The sequence below is a fragment of the Gorilla gorilla genome, chromosome 12, assembly GCF_029281585.2.
Source record: "Gorilla gorilla gorilla isolate KB3781 chromosome 12, NHGRI_mGorGor1-v2.1_pri, whole genome shotgun sequence".
In the NCBI taxonomy this organism is placed as follows: domain Eukaryota; kingdom Metazoa; phylum Chordata; class Mammalia; order Primates; family Hominidae; genus Gorilla; species Gorilla gorilla.
In genome coordinates this window covers 139,863,157-139,879,707 of record NC_073236.2, presented here as the reverse complement: position 1 = coordinate 139,879,707, position 16,551 = coordinate 139,863,157, and the positions used below count along the sequence as shown (strand labels likewise).

The window sequence follows — 16,551 nt, the reverse complement described above, 5'->3', positions numbered from 1 at the left end:
AAATCAGAATGGCCATCGGGTCCATTATACCCAGTACTATACTTGTATTTGTGAATATCAGAGTGCCTCAGCCCTATACAAGTCAAATGGAGACCTTATTGGCTGTATCCAACTCAGCAAAATAGCAAATATACAAAAAGTGCTGAGAGTCCTTGAAATCCCACCCCCACACAGAGCCTGCTTGTATAGAGTTGGCCGTCTCCGTGGAAGCGGGAGGATACAGTCGGCCATCTCCATGGAAGTAGGAGGCACTAACCCCACGGTCTTGGCTGGAGAACAGTAGATGAAAGAACAACAGGGTCACTTGAACTCCTTGATGTCTTCGGGCCCTTTGTTAATTGGTTTTCAACATTCACACATCCTCCTCAGTAAAGTCATAGTCCTCTGGAGGACCACTGCCAATTGTGTTTATTGCTTAATTATTTTACCTGCCTCTTATTAATTACTTGGATCTAGTCTAGGCTCGTTACAGGCCTGTTCAAAGTGGGTGATTTGCAACAGCCTAAGTGTGGCTTTCCTGATTAAATATAAATTCTTTTCTAATGCTAATAGAGCATGCAAAAAGCTGGAGTTACAGAAAACCCTTGGCACTCGGACCAGGAGTGCTAACAGCATGGGAAGAAAACGTTGGGTGGAGAGATAGAGCTTATTTTCGCTAATCCAGTGACTTCACTTAGGGTTGTGGTGGCTTTTCAGGGCCTTTCACAGAGTGTAATGAAGAGCCATCTCATTTCTGGGTGTTTATCCACAGAAAAATGAAATCGGGATCCCAAAGAAAGAGCTGCACTCCCACGTTCATTGCAGTATTACTCACAATAACAAAGATATGGAATCTACCCGTGTCCATCAATGAATGAACTGATAAAGAAAATGTAGTGTGTGTGTGTGTGTGTGTGTGTATATATACATATATAAAACACAGTGAAATACTACTTAGCCTGAAAAGAAGAAGGAAATCTTGTCACTTATGGCAACATGGATGAATTTGGAGAACATTATGTTAGGTAAAATAAACCAGACACAGAAAGACAAATACTGCATGATCTCACTTGTATGTGGAATCTAGAAACGTCAGACTCATAAAAACAAAGAGTAGAATGGTGGTTACCAGGGGCTGAGTGGTAGTGGGGTGGGAAATGAGATGCTGGTCCAAAGACACAAGGTTTCAGTTTTAAGATGAATACGTTCTGGGGATCTAAAGTACAGCATGGCGACTGCAGTTAATAATACTGTACTGTTTACTTGAAATTTGCTAAGACAGTAGATCTTAGGTATCTGCATCTCTCTCTCTCACACACACACAATAGTTAACTGTGTGAGGTGATGTGTTAATTAACTTGATTGTGGTAATTATTGTACTATGTATACATATATGAAGTAATTACATTGTAAACCTTGGATAAACAATTTTTATTTGTCAATTATTCCTGATAAAACTAGAAGAAGAAAGCCCTACTTTGCATGTTTGTTTTAACTGTTCCTCCTTCGCCTTCAGTTAACTAAATGTGGGGATGAGGGTGGGACAGAGACGTGGAGGAAATAAAGTTAAGATGAAGTCTCCGTCCAGCATTTATTGACCATCTACTGGAAATGACCTGTAGTAGTCCATTTTACATTGCTATAAATTATCATCTAAGGCCGTCTATGGAGGCTGGGGGAGCTGGATGGGACAAAAAGGCAGATGAAGGACAAATTCTGATTCTCTCTTCTGGAGTTGGGGTGCCTTTCTTTTCCTGCCCTTGGATGTCAGAGCTCCAAGGTCTCTGGCTTTTGGATTCCAGGACTTGCACTAGTGCTCCCGACCCCTGCCCCCTAACCTCCACCCAGGCTTTTTGGCCTTCAGCCTTGGACTGAGAGTTACACCATCTGCTTCCCTGGATCTGAGGCATTTGGACTTGAACTGAGCCATGCTACCATCTTCCCTGGTTCCCCAGCTTGCAGATGACCTGTTGTGGGACTTCTTAGCCTCTCCAACCAAGTGTGCCAATTACCCTAAACAATCCCTTTACATGTATCTCTCTCTCCCTCTCTCTCTCTAGATATATAGATATAGATATATAGATAAATATTCTATTGGTTCTGACTCTCTGGAGAACCCTGACTAAAACATATGGTAAGTTGAAAATATAAACCGGTTCACAAATTATTTAAACAAACTAGTGAATGGTATACATTGAATCCTTAGGGGGCTAATAGGGTTAGAATAATAATTACTACCATGGATTGGGTGCCTCCTTTGTGCTCAGTGCTTTTAAATACGTCTCCATCCTCCAGTCTTCATGGCCACCTTCTAACGGATGAGAAAACTGAGTGGCGTTTAATGTGCTCCAGGTCAACAGCCCCTCAGCACATTACTCTGACCTGTTGTGGTAATTCCATGGTCCTAAAATGTTTGGCTTCTATGAGCCTCGACTTCAGTGTGTACCCACAGTACTTTGAACACAGATACTGACACTCCTTTTCAGAGTTCCAAGTTTAATCTCTGTTGCAAATGCATATTTGCTAGAAAATGTTCTTCCTTGGAGAAGGACCTGTAACTCTCTGACAGCGTTCCTGACACTACACCAGGAACGCTGGCCATAGTGACAACGTCGATGTACCCTGTGATGGGGTTAGCATTAGGTGTGTAATGCTGAGTAATGCAGGCAGGGAGGCAACAACTTCCTGTTACCTTCAAGCTAGAATTGCTCACTCAACCCAAAGCCACCGGGAAAAGGTGAGTAATGCTTCCTTCCTGCCTCTGCCTGCACGGTCAAATTGTTGACATTTGGCTCAGTTTCTCTTCTCACCTGTAAAAGGATAATATTTGTGTAGTCTTGGAACACATGCAAGAATCTGCAAGTAGATATTTGGAATGTGCATGTCTTGGCCTTTTCTTCCACTGTTGCTGGAAAGAAACCCAAAGAACTTAAGCTGTGCTGAACTTTCCAGTACTTCAAAGTAAACTTAAAGGATTTCCTGTTCTTTTTACAACTGTGGTCATTTCCCATTTACCTAAAATCGATATTAGCCACCACTGAAATAATCATAGTTCTGCTAGACTTCTCTGAGGTGAGCTAGAAGGTCTTGGACTTCGAATCCAGACTTAGGATTCCATGATACACAAGAGGGGGTTGTACTTGAAATTTACAACTCTGTAGTGGAACTTGTGCCCCAGCAAGTGGGCCGTCAGCCAGTTCAACAGGTTGCCGCAGTGTGGACCTAGTCAGCACTGCCCTGAGCTCTCTGGAATAGTTTGCTTTCCCTCAGATTTTCTCTTTATTGCTATTCTTAAAACACATATCATCTTACATAAAATTATCAACATAAACTGAACCATGATGGCCTGTCCTGCAATATGAAAATCTGCATGCTGCTTTAAAATGTGTATGTGTGTGATGTTGGGGCTGCATTCTTATCATCAAGGTACCTCCGTGTCACCGTGTCATTCAGTGGATGGTAACGTGGGATCTTCAGGTAATTCTGGAGTGGCATTTTGTATCAGAATCCATGCATTTGGGTATTGATCTGCTGAATCAGTTATTCCCTTGAGAAGTTATGACATCTTAAGCATTCTGGTTGGCAGTAAATTGTTCTCATAAACCAGCACAGAGAGAGAATAGAGCAGACTTTGGAGCCAGGCAGATTTAGGTTCAAATTCTTACTCTTGTACTTACTAGTTCTTTGACCTAGGCAGGTAATGGATTTCTCCACACCTTTGCTCCCTCATACATAAAATGATCCTTGCAGATGGTCATAGGGTTACACGGAACAACCAACAGAAAGCACTTGTACAGTTCCTGTTACTAAAGATGCCTGGGGTGTGCTGCTTCCCTGAAGGCGTGGGCCACTCTCCTCTGCCGTTCTGGAGTGTGACAAGTTTCTTCTCGGGGTCCTTTCAGGGAGGTTCTCCCAGGTGCAGAACTGAAGGTTGGCTCCATCCACTTACTTCATGTCAGAGAAACTTTTTTTTGTTTGTTTTTGAGATGGAGTTTTGCTCTTGTCGCCCAGGCTGGAGTAGAATGTATGATCTCAGCTCACTGCAACCTCCGCTTCCCGGATTCAAGTGATTCTCCTGCCTCAGCCTCCCTAGTAGCTGGGATAATAGGTGTCCACCACAATGTCTGGCTAATTTTTGTATTTTTAGTAGAGATGGGGTTTCACCATATTGGCTAGGCTGGTCTCTAACCCCTGACCTCAGTGATCCACCCGCCTCAGCCTCCCAAAGTGCTGGGATTACAGGCATGAACCACTGTGCCTGGCCCACGTCAGAGAAACTTCTAACTGTTCTCAAACCTGACCACATGGTCTTCCCCACTAAGGAGACAATGTTCTAAGCTGCCCTAATCTAGAGCAAGAATAAAACTGCCAGACCAAGCACTTAAGATGCTCAAGTGCTCACAGTAGTTTTGTCACTAGCTTCCTCAAGAAGTGGGAGCTAAAGTGAAGTCAAGAACAGGTCATCCAGACGTCTGTTGGTCAAGCCTTCCTCTAGGAATGTGCAGCCTTCCCAGCTAGCTAGGGAAGGAACGTTTTCCCAGGACTCAGTGTTAAAACTAGAAATTGTTGGGCAAATAGGGAAAGCTGGTCACCCTGCTAATGTTCCCCTACCCAAGGCAGGGCTCCCCTAAATGGACACTGCACAGAGGCAGGGGTCCCCTTCTGGGCCTTGGCACACTGGGCAGCTGTGTGAGCTTTGGGCCTAGGTTCCTCCTAGGAGATGAGCATTGAATGTCATGATTTCTAACATCACTGTTGGCCATAACAGTCTGGTCCTGGCTGAGTCGTACCTGCCCACCTTCCCAGATGCCTACATTGGTCTCTCCTTAGCACCTCAGGCACCTGGAAGGGAAATGGCATGAGAGCACTGGGGGGCACTTGGCAGACACTCCCCCTTTCTGAACTATGGAAATGACTTGCCAAGCAGGTTGAGAAAACAGGGTCCTCGGGTCCTGATAACATCTGCCCAGCCTGAGCCTGCTGTTTGCCTCCAAGGGTGTGTCTGAGAGACAGCTCTCAGAGCCCACTTAGGGAAAACACACCCCTCCACATCCCAGCTGGCCTGCTCTGGCCTATGAGAGTCACCATTTATTTGCAATGTTGACTCCTCTTATTCTCTTCCTAAGTTTGAGAAGTGGACTCCTTCTAAAAGCCGAAGGAAGGAATGCAGTCTCTTACCAATGACCATATGATCTGATAAAGGATACAGGCTGCAGATTCATTTGTGGACTGTTCTCTTTTTATTCAGTTTAGATTTCAATGCTTTAAGCTTCAGGGTGAAAGAACTCCAGAGACTAAAGTTAACCTCTCAATGAAAAAAATGCCACCTTTATAATTTTCATGTTATCCTTCTCTGTTGCTTGACTCTCTTTATGTGATTTGGACTTTGGGTTTCATTTATGGTCCAGATAGATGGGCCATCAAATAGAAACCATGAACTAACAGACTCACATAAATTCATAAATCAGGCTCATGGCACTGCTCACAACATTTCCTCACTTTGCTTTCCCTCCTCCCTCCCTTTCTTGAGTTTTGTCATCTATCATCCCTCTATGTATTATCTATGTATTATTTCCTCACTCAGTATCTTCCCCCCTGCTAGAATGTAAGTCATCAACCAATGGCAGGGAGCTTGGTGAACCCCCAGTGCCTTGTGCAGTATTTGGCTCCTTGATATATGCATGTGAGTGAATTCTGTGTGTTGTCATCATTGACAGCCTTGATTCAAGCTACTGTTGAATAAATAGCACAGTTGTTTTGATACCACAAGGCGGACAGTAGATTTAGGTTTAGACAATTCTGTAATTTTCTGTTCTCACATTTGTAATTAAGAGTCCTCCTTAAGCTCAACATTGAGTAATCAACAGGGTATACTGAAGCCAGGATCCAGGTCTTTCCACTCTGATCCTGGGGTTCAGATTCTCACTTTCTAAGGAAATTAATATTTTATTTTGACCTAAAGTTAATAGTTATTAGTGATTTAATACAGTCTCCCCTTCAGATCACATTTCAACTTTAATGATAATTTTTAATGAGATAATATAAAGATGACAATCGGCCAGGCACAGTGGCTCATGCCTGTAATCTCAGCACTTTGAGATGGAGGCGGGTGAATCACCTGAGGTTGGGAGTTCAAGACCAGCCTGACCAACGTGGAGAAACCCCGTCTCTACTAAAAATACAGAATTAGCCATGCGTGGTGGCACATGTCTGTAATCCCAGCTACTCGGGAGGCTGAGACAGGAGAATGGCTTTAACCTGGGAGGCAGAGGTTGTGGTGAGCTGAGATCGCACAATTGCACTCCAGCCTGGGCAACAAGAGTGAAACTCCATCTCAAAACAACAACAACAACAACAACAAAAGATGACAATCAACCATAGAGTTTGAAGCATTGTAGCAGAGAAAATTAGGTGGCCATTGCTGGACAGGAGCACATGTTCTGGGATTTCTGTGCTGCCTCCCGTCAGCTGCTCCGTGCCACTTCCAAGATCAATATTATAAGGTTCTGGTTGAGACACTCAATTTCCTTCGTGCTTAGTATTTGTAACCTGGAACATTTAAATACCATATAAATCTATTTGATTCATCAGTGAACGTGCAAAGTGTAACCACCTAAGCATTGTGTAAGCCCCCAAGTTTACCTGAAGGGAAAAGGCAGCTGCTGTTGAACTCCACAACATAAGCCACACCACCCAATGCTTGGACTGTTTCTGAACAGGTACAGTAAGAGAGTTTCTACAGCAGGCTGAGTATCTGTCCATATTCTTCACAGAAATAAAGAAGCGATGTATTTCCTCTCCTCCAGAAAGCCCATCTTGGCCAGGCACAGTGGCTCACACCTGTAATCCCTGCACTTTGGGAGGCCGAGGTCGGCAGGTCACTTGAGGCCAGGAGTTCGAGATCAGCCTGGCCATCATGGCGAAACCCCGTCTCTACTAAAAATACAAAAATTAATTGGGCATAGTAGTGGGCACCTGTAATCCCAGCTACTCAAGAAGCTGAGGCAGGAAAATCACTTGAACCCGGGAGGCAGAGGTTGCAGTGAGCCGAGGTTGCTCCATTGCTCTGCTGCCTGAGCAACAGAGTGAGACTCCAACTCAGAAAAAAAAAAAAAAAAAAAAGGAAGAAGAAAGCAAGCCTATCTTTGGATTCTTACCTAGGGTTAGGCATAGGCCACTGCAAGACTGAGCAAGACGGCAGAGTCTGGCTCAGCCAGGGCAGTGAGAAGGATGATCAGGCTTCCATGACTCACGGGCTGCCCAAGCCACCACACCCTCAGGGTGCATGGCGCACACTGAGAGCAAACTCGCCATAAGAAGAGTCTGCCTTCACTTAATTTGCTAATGAGAAAGATTACAAACTGTGCTTTTGTTTGTATCTTTGTGCCCATTCATTTTCCAATGACAATGTTAATAAAACATGAAGAAAAATATTTTAAGCAAAAGACTGATGAAACAATTAAAAACAATTGAAGGAAAGCAAAGTTCAGAATATTCAAAATTGCTTTGACTGCATTTCATCTTGAGGAAAGTCGATGATTTCAGGTGCCATGCAACTTACCTAGGACAAGCCTTGGAATGCCTTCCCCTCATTTCTACTGATAAGCTGATGAGAGAACACTCAAGAAGAAAGGGAGAAAACAGAAGGCAAGGAACTGTAATGAGCAGACTCTCATTTCAAATTTTTGCCGCATTACTCAAACTCATAAATCAGTATTAATAAATGATAAAAATACTTTATTTCTTTAACACAGAATATACAATATTGCACTCCACTTGCAAATAGTGTATAGAAAAAGCTCTGTTTAGAAACTGCCATAGCAATTGTCTAAGTCTACTAATGTTTTCTGGCATCACAAATGATAACCACAGTGCTGAACTTTGAACCAACTGAAAAAGGGCAATGTTCAATAAAGCCTCCTTTTTCTTCAAGTTTCAGTGCCCAGTAGTTTAAAACATTCTATTATGTTTAATTACATTTTGAAAAATTGTCATTCTTTCATGAACAAATAAAAGTACCTTGCAGCCGTCACTATTGCCCATTCTTGTGGGAAGCAATCGCAAGCTTTTCATCCAGACTGAACTAAACAGTCTGATTTTTCTCAAAGTCACTCAGCAAATTGTGGTAATTCAGGTTTAGGCAAGAAGTTCTTTAGTTTTACTTTTTATATATATTTTTAGAGACAGGGTCTTGCTCTGTCACTCAGGCTGGAGTGCAGTGGTGCAATCATGGTTCACTGCAGACTTGAACCCCAGGGCACAAGTGATCCTCCCACCTTGGCCTCCCAAAGCATTGGGATTAGAGGCATGAGCCACTGCCCCTGGCTGAAGAAAGAACTCACCTCTTACACATACTCAAGATATGGAGCTGTGGCATGAATCTGAATGGAAGGGAAGGAAAATTAACTCACTTCTTTAGGAGTCTGATGCCACCCAGTTCCCCTGTTCTTCATGCCCCGTTTCTGATATCTACTTCTAGAATTCACTCCAGCTGAATTCTTCTCTTTTCCTGTGCCACCACCAAAGGTGCAAACATTTCTAAAAGATCTTGGTGGCTTTAGTGGAAACCATTTTGTTTTTACATTTTTCACCTATGATATGAATGATGAGTCTGCATGATTTTTATCTTAAATAAATCTGACCCAGGCTGCATCCATCCTGTTCTGACAGTACAAAGGCATACACACTTTTACTTAAAGCTTTCATATCTAAAATTGATGGGACATCTGAAAATAAGGGAATTGGGTATATGAAAAGATCCTTTAAAAAACAGCTCTCATCTTTCACATTATCTTTTTTTTAACTAAGTGCAATACAGTGAACAGCAAAATAGCAGCATTTTTAGAGCAACCATTGGGGAAAATTCTTAGATCAGGGGACTTGCTGTCCTGACAGAGTCTATATTCGGCCAGCAAAGGCTCCCTAAACGTGTATCTGAGACTTATTTGAAAACAAGTCACCATGGTACTGAGTACTGAATTGAGTGGCAAACACTCCACTTGCAGTCAATGAAAATCCAATTACACAATATACACAAAGAGATGACCAAGAAAAACATGATTTAAAATTATACTGACAAAAACTAAAATCATATGAAGTAAAATAAAACTATCTGAAGACTAATAACTGTGTAAAAATAAATATCTAAGTAACCCAATGACCTCCTCTCACGGTAAAATAGTTACGAAAATAGAATACAATATTAACCAAAACTTGAATAATTCAAAATGAAATGGTTAACAAAATATCACATCAATGAGAAACCCATTTGTCTCCCCTCCACATTCTTCTCTCTAACGATTCTCTTCTTGAAAAGATATATTTTGATATTAAGCTTTCGAAGAATTGGCTGGGTAACAAATTTTCTTTGGGTTATTTCTCAGAAGGTTCTGAATCTGAATCTATTCACTCTGGGTGTCATAAGCAAGTTCAGAATTAGGGACCCAGTAACCCCCATGAACATTCTCATTACAGCCACCCTCAGGCTGTCCCTTGTTTCAAAATATGCCCTTTGCAGAAAAGAGTGAATTGGTGTCAAATTTGGGTTGATTACGTCATATGTGGAGGTGTGAGTCAGATCAAAGGGCAGGGAAGAGGTCCTGCCTCAGATGCCTGTGTTCCGTGTAAACCAAAGTTTTCTGTTCTTTTTGGAAGTTGGGAACAAGAGAACCATGGAGTACATTCTAAATAGTGCTGCAAAAGTGAAATGTTGTATTCATCTGACCAAAGGAAACTCCAAGATTCTTCCGCTAACTCTCCAGAAACTGTCCAGTTGCAATAAAAGGTTTTGTTTATCAGTATTTAAACTCTAACTTATCTTTTAATGGGTACTTCCACATGCCTACAACCCAAATGGAGAATGACATTAATAGAATGACCTTGTAGCCCTCAAGTTATTTTAAGAGTGCTTTCTGACTTGTTAAATAAGATAAACAGTAGTATAATTTGGGAATTAACCGTAATTTATAGTGCAGTAATGCTCTGGCAATTGGGGTCAGCATATGTGAGTGTGTGTGTTTACTCTTTTTTGACCACAGAATTGAAGTAGAATATGCCTTTTTAAGATTACTTTGATTTAAATGATGCTAATCAGCCCAAGATGGTCAAAAGGGGCACATACCATAGCATTCATGCTTGGTTTTTATTTTCCTTGATTTAAAAAAAAATCAACTTAGATATTGTTAAAATGCATCACAGTACCTCTTTGTCAGCAAGTCAGTCAAAAAGATTTCCCAACAGCTTTACGGTTTCCAGCTGCCCTCTGGAAGCAACACTAGTTTCACCTCAAACAAGGAAAACACCTCTCAAGAGTTTCAGCTGTTACAACTCAGCTAAATTTCAAGGTCTGTGTTCCCATATTCTCTGTAGTATTTTAAACCTTCTCAGAGCACTTGTTTTGTCAATGGGATGCTGCATTCCTGGTAAAACAGCAATCATGTGGTCACCTAGGCACACTAGCCAAATGGTCCTGGGATCCCAAGTCACCCATGAAATCCTTCAAGAAGTCTTCATCATCGGGAAGGTTTGCTTCCTGCGGAGTTAAAGAAAAAATAGTGAATCAACTCCAGTCTAGACAAAAGCTAGTATAATGAAAACTAAACATTATACTGGTCTGGTCCCTGTAGTTTTTGTTTTTTGACATTCTCTGCATTTTGAAACATCTTCTTTTGCGTTTTAAATTTTGACAAGAGGTCAGTAACTTTATTAAATACAGCTATCATCTCGTTTCTCTGGCAGAACAAATTCCATCTCCCTGCAGGCCTTTTTCTGGGCTTTAAAAATTTCTCTTTGCCTCCAACTACTCATGGGGCAGTAAAGAAAACTTCTTTAAATGTTGGTAAGGCCAGTGCTAACTACTACAGAGTTGGACAACAAAATAGGAAGCAATGCAGGCAGTTGAACTAAATATCTGAGGACAAACAGATTCCTCCCTTTTCAAACACCAATATCTCTTAAAGGCCCAGGTGCGGGTCACACGACAGGGAAGAGTGGCCTTATGGCTACTCAAGCCACGTGTTTACCTAAAATGTGCTCCTAGTTGCATAGCTTCCCAGAATAGTCAAAGAAGAAAGGAAAAGAAAGCTGGGATGTCCCGGGTTTATTTTTTCTGCGTCTTTGCAAATATGAGACACAACTCTGTTCCAGGAGCTTTCGATGCGCTTCTACAGGTATTTCTTTTTTCTTTGTGTCAAGGATAAATGTGAAGATAGCTGTGGAATTGTCTGAACATTTTTGCTTTGAAATTAAGCAATGTTTTATGCCTAATTTCCCAAAGGACAAGTTATTTATGCCAGTATTAAAAGCAGCAACTTATATATTCTATGCAAAACAGAAAACCAGAAAGATCTAAATTTTGGCAAGTCCCTAGTTTGATGAATTGAAAGACAGGAAGATGACTACATCACAGCAGATAAAAGAGATATTTTCATAAACTAAGCTCTGGGAAACAGAATACCAAAATTACCCACGTACAACCAACTACTACTCATGGGTTCCCCAGAGGACTTCTGTGCGGATTATACGAGTCATTGCCCCATTGTGATAGTCTCAGTTTTGAAAAGCAATTATCTTTACCCCATGGGGCAAGAAACTTATAAACTTATTTAGTTCTATTATAATTGAGACACTTTTTTTATAAGTTGTAAATCTCTATCTACCAAGAGGAGAAAAACCTCCAAATATATTTGTTTTCTCTTTCACTTAGAAAACCTACCTTTGTTCATCTCAAGTTTTCTGAATCTTTCAAGAAATCCTAAAATGAATCCTTATAAATTTCAGCAGAAAAAGCACAGCTTAAATTCCTGCTTCCACATCTTCCAGAAGTTGCAGAACTGGTCTCAGAACAAGGGAATTCTGCAGGAAGTCAGAGGACCGCCCCACTGACCAGGTGTTCACACTCTGTCGTGGCTTTCCCTGCTGGTCTCCTCCAGTGGGAACACCAGTGCTGGGAGGTGGGGAGCCGTGAAGGGGCTAAGGTCACGAGCAGACACTGTTCCAGTGATCTGGAGAAAGCCCAGGCAACTCTGTTCTCCGCATACCCCCCACCCCTGGTAGCCGGGCTGTAAGTCTCTGCATTGCAGTTTCAAAGAGGCCTGTGCTGTTTTGGGTCTAGGGAAGCACGTTAGTAAAGAAAATCTTTATAGTGCTGGTGACTGCCAATTCCATATAAAAACTGGGGTAGCTTCTGTGGGACTGTCCCCCTGCTCTGAGAAATAATGTGAAACTTCTCAGAAGACAGTTGCCATTGTCTCCAGTCTGGAACAAATGGGATTCAGGTGGAGGGAGACATGAGGGGAGGAAGAAGCCCATGAGCCTTTTTCCTGCCTCCATCCTTAGTGCCTTCCCAAACCTGCTCTCACTTTCCCTCTTCCTTCAACTTTCTCTTTGTCATAAAAGTGAAAGTTCTCACAAGTTAACTAAACTTCTTATATTTTTCATAGGTCCAAGCCTAAAAGGTCTTTAGGATTTAGTCTGTGAAGTCAACTAAATTCTCATTCAGGTCACTCTTTTGACATTGGCTAATTCGAGATGGGAACCAGCCTGGGTCTGGAGGGATCAGAGCAGGCTGCTTTTATTTTTATGTTGTCAGGTTTTACTTTGGTTTCATTTGTATGCCACATTATTACCTCCCCATTATTTATACCACCAAGTCTACCTACTGCCTGCACATGCTATGGCTACCTGGAGGGAGCTTATTCATAAATTTACTTCTCACGTACTTCAATAGACAACTTTTTTTTGTTTGTTTTCCATTTCTGGGTTTCAGTCATGCAATACAGATTATTACTACACAGACTAGAAAATGTAGAGGAAAACCATCTGCCTATCTCCCTTCTTTTTATGGACAAAGGACGCCTGGTCTATAGTGCAGGAATCACTTGCTAACATAAGACAGGCCCTTAATTCTGGTTTAGTGCTCTATCCACCAGACACTGTCCCTCCACGGACCTGGCCGCTCTCCAAAGCTCCTGCCCTACACATGGTGCCATCATGGAAATACCCTTGCCAGCATTCATTCATCTCAGATCCAAAGGACAATTTGTGAAAACTACAAATTAATGTTTGTTTGCTTTTTAGAACTTTGCCTATATATATTTGTTGGGGACTTAGGCTAGTGAAAAACACAAATCTTCTATAAATTATAAGGAAGAACTTAAGTCCTGAGCCTTCTGAGTTCAAGAAAAAGAATGAATTATCTTCTTCTCATTAATTTTCATGTCTGTACTAAAGTCGTAGCCAGAGAAGTTATTGGAGATATTTTTAGCTGTCAAACATAGGTGAGCCCTGTGCAAACATCTCTTGGGCAGCCTCCCCCAAACTCTACAGGCTGCCATGCATCTTCACTTAGTTTATCACAATGGCAGAAAATAATTTCATCTCATGATTTTTAAAATTTACTTATAGCAAGTTGTCATTGAAGGGTAAGAGGAAAAAAAAAGATGTCGCAATGTTTAAATTATTCGTTCTCAAAGACAGCCCTGAAAAGCTTCTTTCTCTTCACTACTTTCCAAGACGCCCATAGGGAAGAGCAGGTAACAGTGAGGACCAGCACTCCTCAGTTCCCCAGTGAAAAGCAAAAAGAGCTCAAGGTCAATCCTGCACTACTGGTTGTCCAAAGGGAGGTTACTTCCTGTAGTGTCATCAGAGGCAAATAAACTATAGACTCTAGTTACAATCTAGTCCAATTTCCCCAGTTTAAAAACCTGAAGCTCTCAAAACAATTTAAATAAAATTTAGCCAAATAAAGATCTTTGTTGCTAAGTGAATGCCAAAGTGCTGACAAGATCCTGTGGAGAAGTTCTCACCACTTCAGCACAGGCCTCCAGGAAAGTGCAGGGAGCCTTCCTTTCTGTTCCAGTAACACGGCAGCGCCTACCTAGGGCTGCAGGTGGACTGGTCAGCTCCAATCAAACATCAGGACCGCCCACAGCACAGGTCAATGAACTCAGGAACTAGGGCTCTCAAGCTGTTTTCAGCTCAGGAAAGAATACTAGGGGTGTAAAACTGCTTTCTGGCAGCATTTTGGATTTCTCCTGTTTTCACAATAATAAGCCAAATGGGACATATTAATTTGCAGAATTGCCTTTCCAGGCAGCCAGACGCAGCAGACTCCTAAGGGCCTGGACCAGCAGGTACCTGGATTGGTACCTTCTGCTCTTCAGCAGCGGGGGCTCAACTCACAAGCCTCTGCGTCAGTCTCTTGGGTCTCTTTCACACTGTAGCTCAAAATCGCACTCAATTCTAAGCATCAGCTGTAACTGGCCATCGCCCAGCTCGGTCACACTCACCAAGATTCACAGCCCCGCACACGGCCAGCCCCGCACACGGCCAGCCCCGCACACGGCCAGCCCCGCCCCCAGCCTTCTGGGCACACACCTCGGGTCCGGCTCTGCTCCTGGCTGGGGGTCTCCTTGGCCTTCTTACAGGTGTACAGCCACTTGATGATGCGGGCGTTCCTCTCGATGACCGAAGTGGTGCTGGGCACCTGCTCTATCAGCTCCTCCTCCTGCAGCCCGTCGTCGTCGCCGCCGCTGTGCCGGGAGAAGCCGCTGCCGGAGGTGGCGACGCTCACGCTGCGCACCTTGAGGGTCACACAGTCCGACCCCGCGGTGAAGTTCTCCCTCCCCAGGGCCTCCACCACCTCGGGGTCCAGGCCGCAGTACTGGAAGAAGGTGTCAGACTCGGCCAAGGCAGCGGAATAGCGGGAGCTGAGGTCCGACTGTGAGCGCTGCAGCCCCCGACGCCTCACCACCCGCGGCTCTGGGCCAGGGGGCGCGGCCGGGACACTGGAGGGCGCCGCGGACCGCGCGGCTGGGGCTGGGGTCTCGGGGGTTGCGGGGTCCGCTGCGGGGCCAGGAGTAGTCGGGACGGTCTCCGGGTTCCCGGCCTTGCCCTCGTCTTCCGTCCGGGGCACCGGCGCCTTGTCCTTACCCGGCCCCTGGAAGAGCTTCTTCACCAGGCTTGCCCTGGGGCCGTCGGCGCCGGATCCTCGCACGAATTCGCATTTCTGCCGGTAGATGATCAGCGAGTCGGGTCTCAACGGCTTCCGCGCAATAGCCCTGCGCGCCACCGGGGCCGGGGCGCGGGCCGGGGGCCCAGGGTCGTTCCCCGGGCACTTGATCGCCCCCGGGCCGCTGCCCTCGGAAGCAACGCCCCGGCCAGTCCCCGGCCGACCCCGCACATACTTGGCGCGATCCGCCGCCAGCCTCTCCACTGCGCTCCTGCGCGCCGGCCGCGCGGCGTCGGGGTCCCGGGTAGCCGCGGGGTCCCGGGGAAGGAGCCGCTCGTTCGGGGGCGCGTTCAGGGCCGCCAGGGCGCGCATCTTCGCGGGGAATGGACCGACCGGGGTTCCGGGTCCAGCGGAGACGCGCTCGAGTGGTAGAGCCAGTCAGTCCCAGGGCCGGTTCCGAAGTCCGCGCCGGGTGGGGAACGGCGCCCCAGTGCCCAGCTGCCCAGGCCCGGGATTGGGGAGAACCGGAGTCTGCACCGATTGGCGAAACTCCCCAGTTCCCGCCCCTCCCGACCTCATCGCCCACACCGACTGGCACCGCCCCGCCCCCGCCCAGTGCCCCGGCCCTGGCCGCGTCCCCGCATCCCCGCTCGTCCCCGCCCGTCCCCGCCTCCTCACTCCCGCCCGGGCCCGCCTCCCGGCCGCTCTCCGGGTGCCAGCGCCCGCCCTCACCTCGCGTCCGGGGTCCCGGCCCTCACCTCCTGCCCGGTGCCGTCCCCGCCCCCCTTCACCTTCTGGCGGCGCTGCCAACCGCCTGGAGGACGCTGGGGCGAGCAGGCGCTGAACCCCCACTCGCTCAGCCCCAGATCCCCGAGGTCACTGCTGGACGCAGGCATTTCCGGGGAGGGGGAGCAGAGGGGACGTCCCCCCACCTCCCCCGGGCAGGTGCCTCACATCCTTTGAATTCTTAAAGTGACCTCATCGTGTTTGGAAACTTGACTGTTTAATTTTGTCTACCTGAGCTCATATTCTTATTAACAGAAAGGAATAGAACATAAGAGGAAAGAACACGCAGCGCACGCCAGGATCAGCCTACGTGCTGGGTGGCAAGAACGCAGGGACTTGGTTTGGGTCCGACTCGGTCGCTGGCCGGCAGCGGGCGTGGCCAGGCCCGAGGACCGAGCTAGGACTCGCAGTGGGGCAGGCTGGGGCCCCAGGCGCGGCTCAGTGGATTTGGAAGAAGCCCAGCCAAGTGTCCAGAATCATTGCTATTTTTACTGTAACCGAGGCAACGGGGAAACCACGAGTTCACCAGGCAGTGGATCAGCCTAGGAATGCTAAGAGTCTAAGATAAAATATTTCCCAAATTCCATTATTTCAAAAATTTGGACAAAATACTAAAGTTATCTCTCAGACATGTGAAATGTTCACGTTATCGCGTTGTGAAGACAACTGCGTAACAGGCTGTGCTTTCAGCGTTGTGGTTGAAGGCTCCGAGCAGCAGCAGCCCGGAAGGCAGGGAGCGCGACAGGTGCAGATGGGCCCCCAAAGTGGGCACGAACACCTCACCAACGAGGAAGAGGACCGCAGCAGGGTGGTGCTGAGTGGGCCTTGGGGGTCTT

At 45.5% G+C, this 16,551-nt stretch overlaps 1 protein-coding gene across 2 annotated transcripts; it reads right to left on the bottom strand.

Annotated features, from left to right (window-relative positions):
- Window positions 1–7,689: 7,689 nt before the first annotated feature.
- Window positions 7,690–16,074, bottom strand: FAM110C (family with sequence similarity 110 member C). 2 transcript variants are annotated; one of them, XM_055378655.2, is made up of 3 exons: window positions 15,688–16,074; window positions 14,356–14,986; window positions 7,690–10,510 (listed from the first exon to the last, which is right to left on the bottom strand). In XM_055378655.2, the coding sequence occupies exons 1-3, from the start codon at window positions 15,823–15,825 to the stop codon at window positions 10,491–10,493; spliced, it is 789 nt and encodes a 262-aa protein (XP_055234630.1). In that variant the 5' UTR covers window positions 15,826–16,074; the 3' UTR covers window positions 7,690–10,490. The 2 variants fall into 2 exon arrangements, with proteins under 2 accessions (XP_055234630.1, XP_030864246.1); XM_031008386.3 differs by lacking the exon at window positions 15,688–16,074 and having other exon boundaries at window positions 14,356–15,555.
- Window positions 16,075–16,551: the final 477 nt, after the last annotated feature.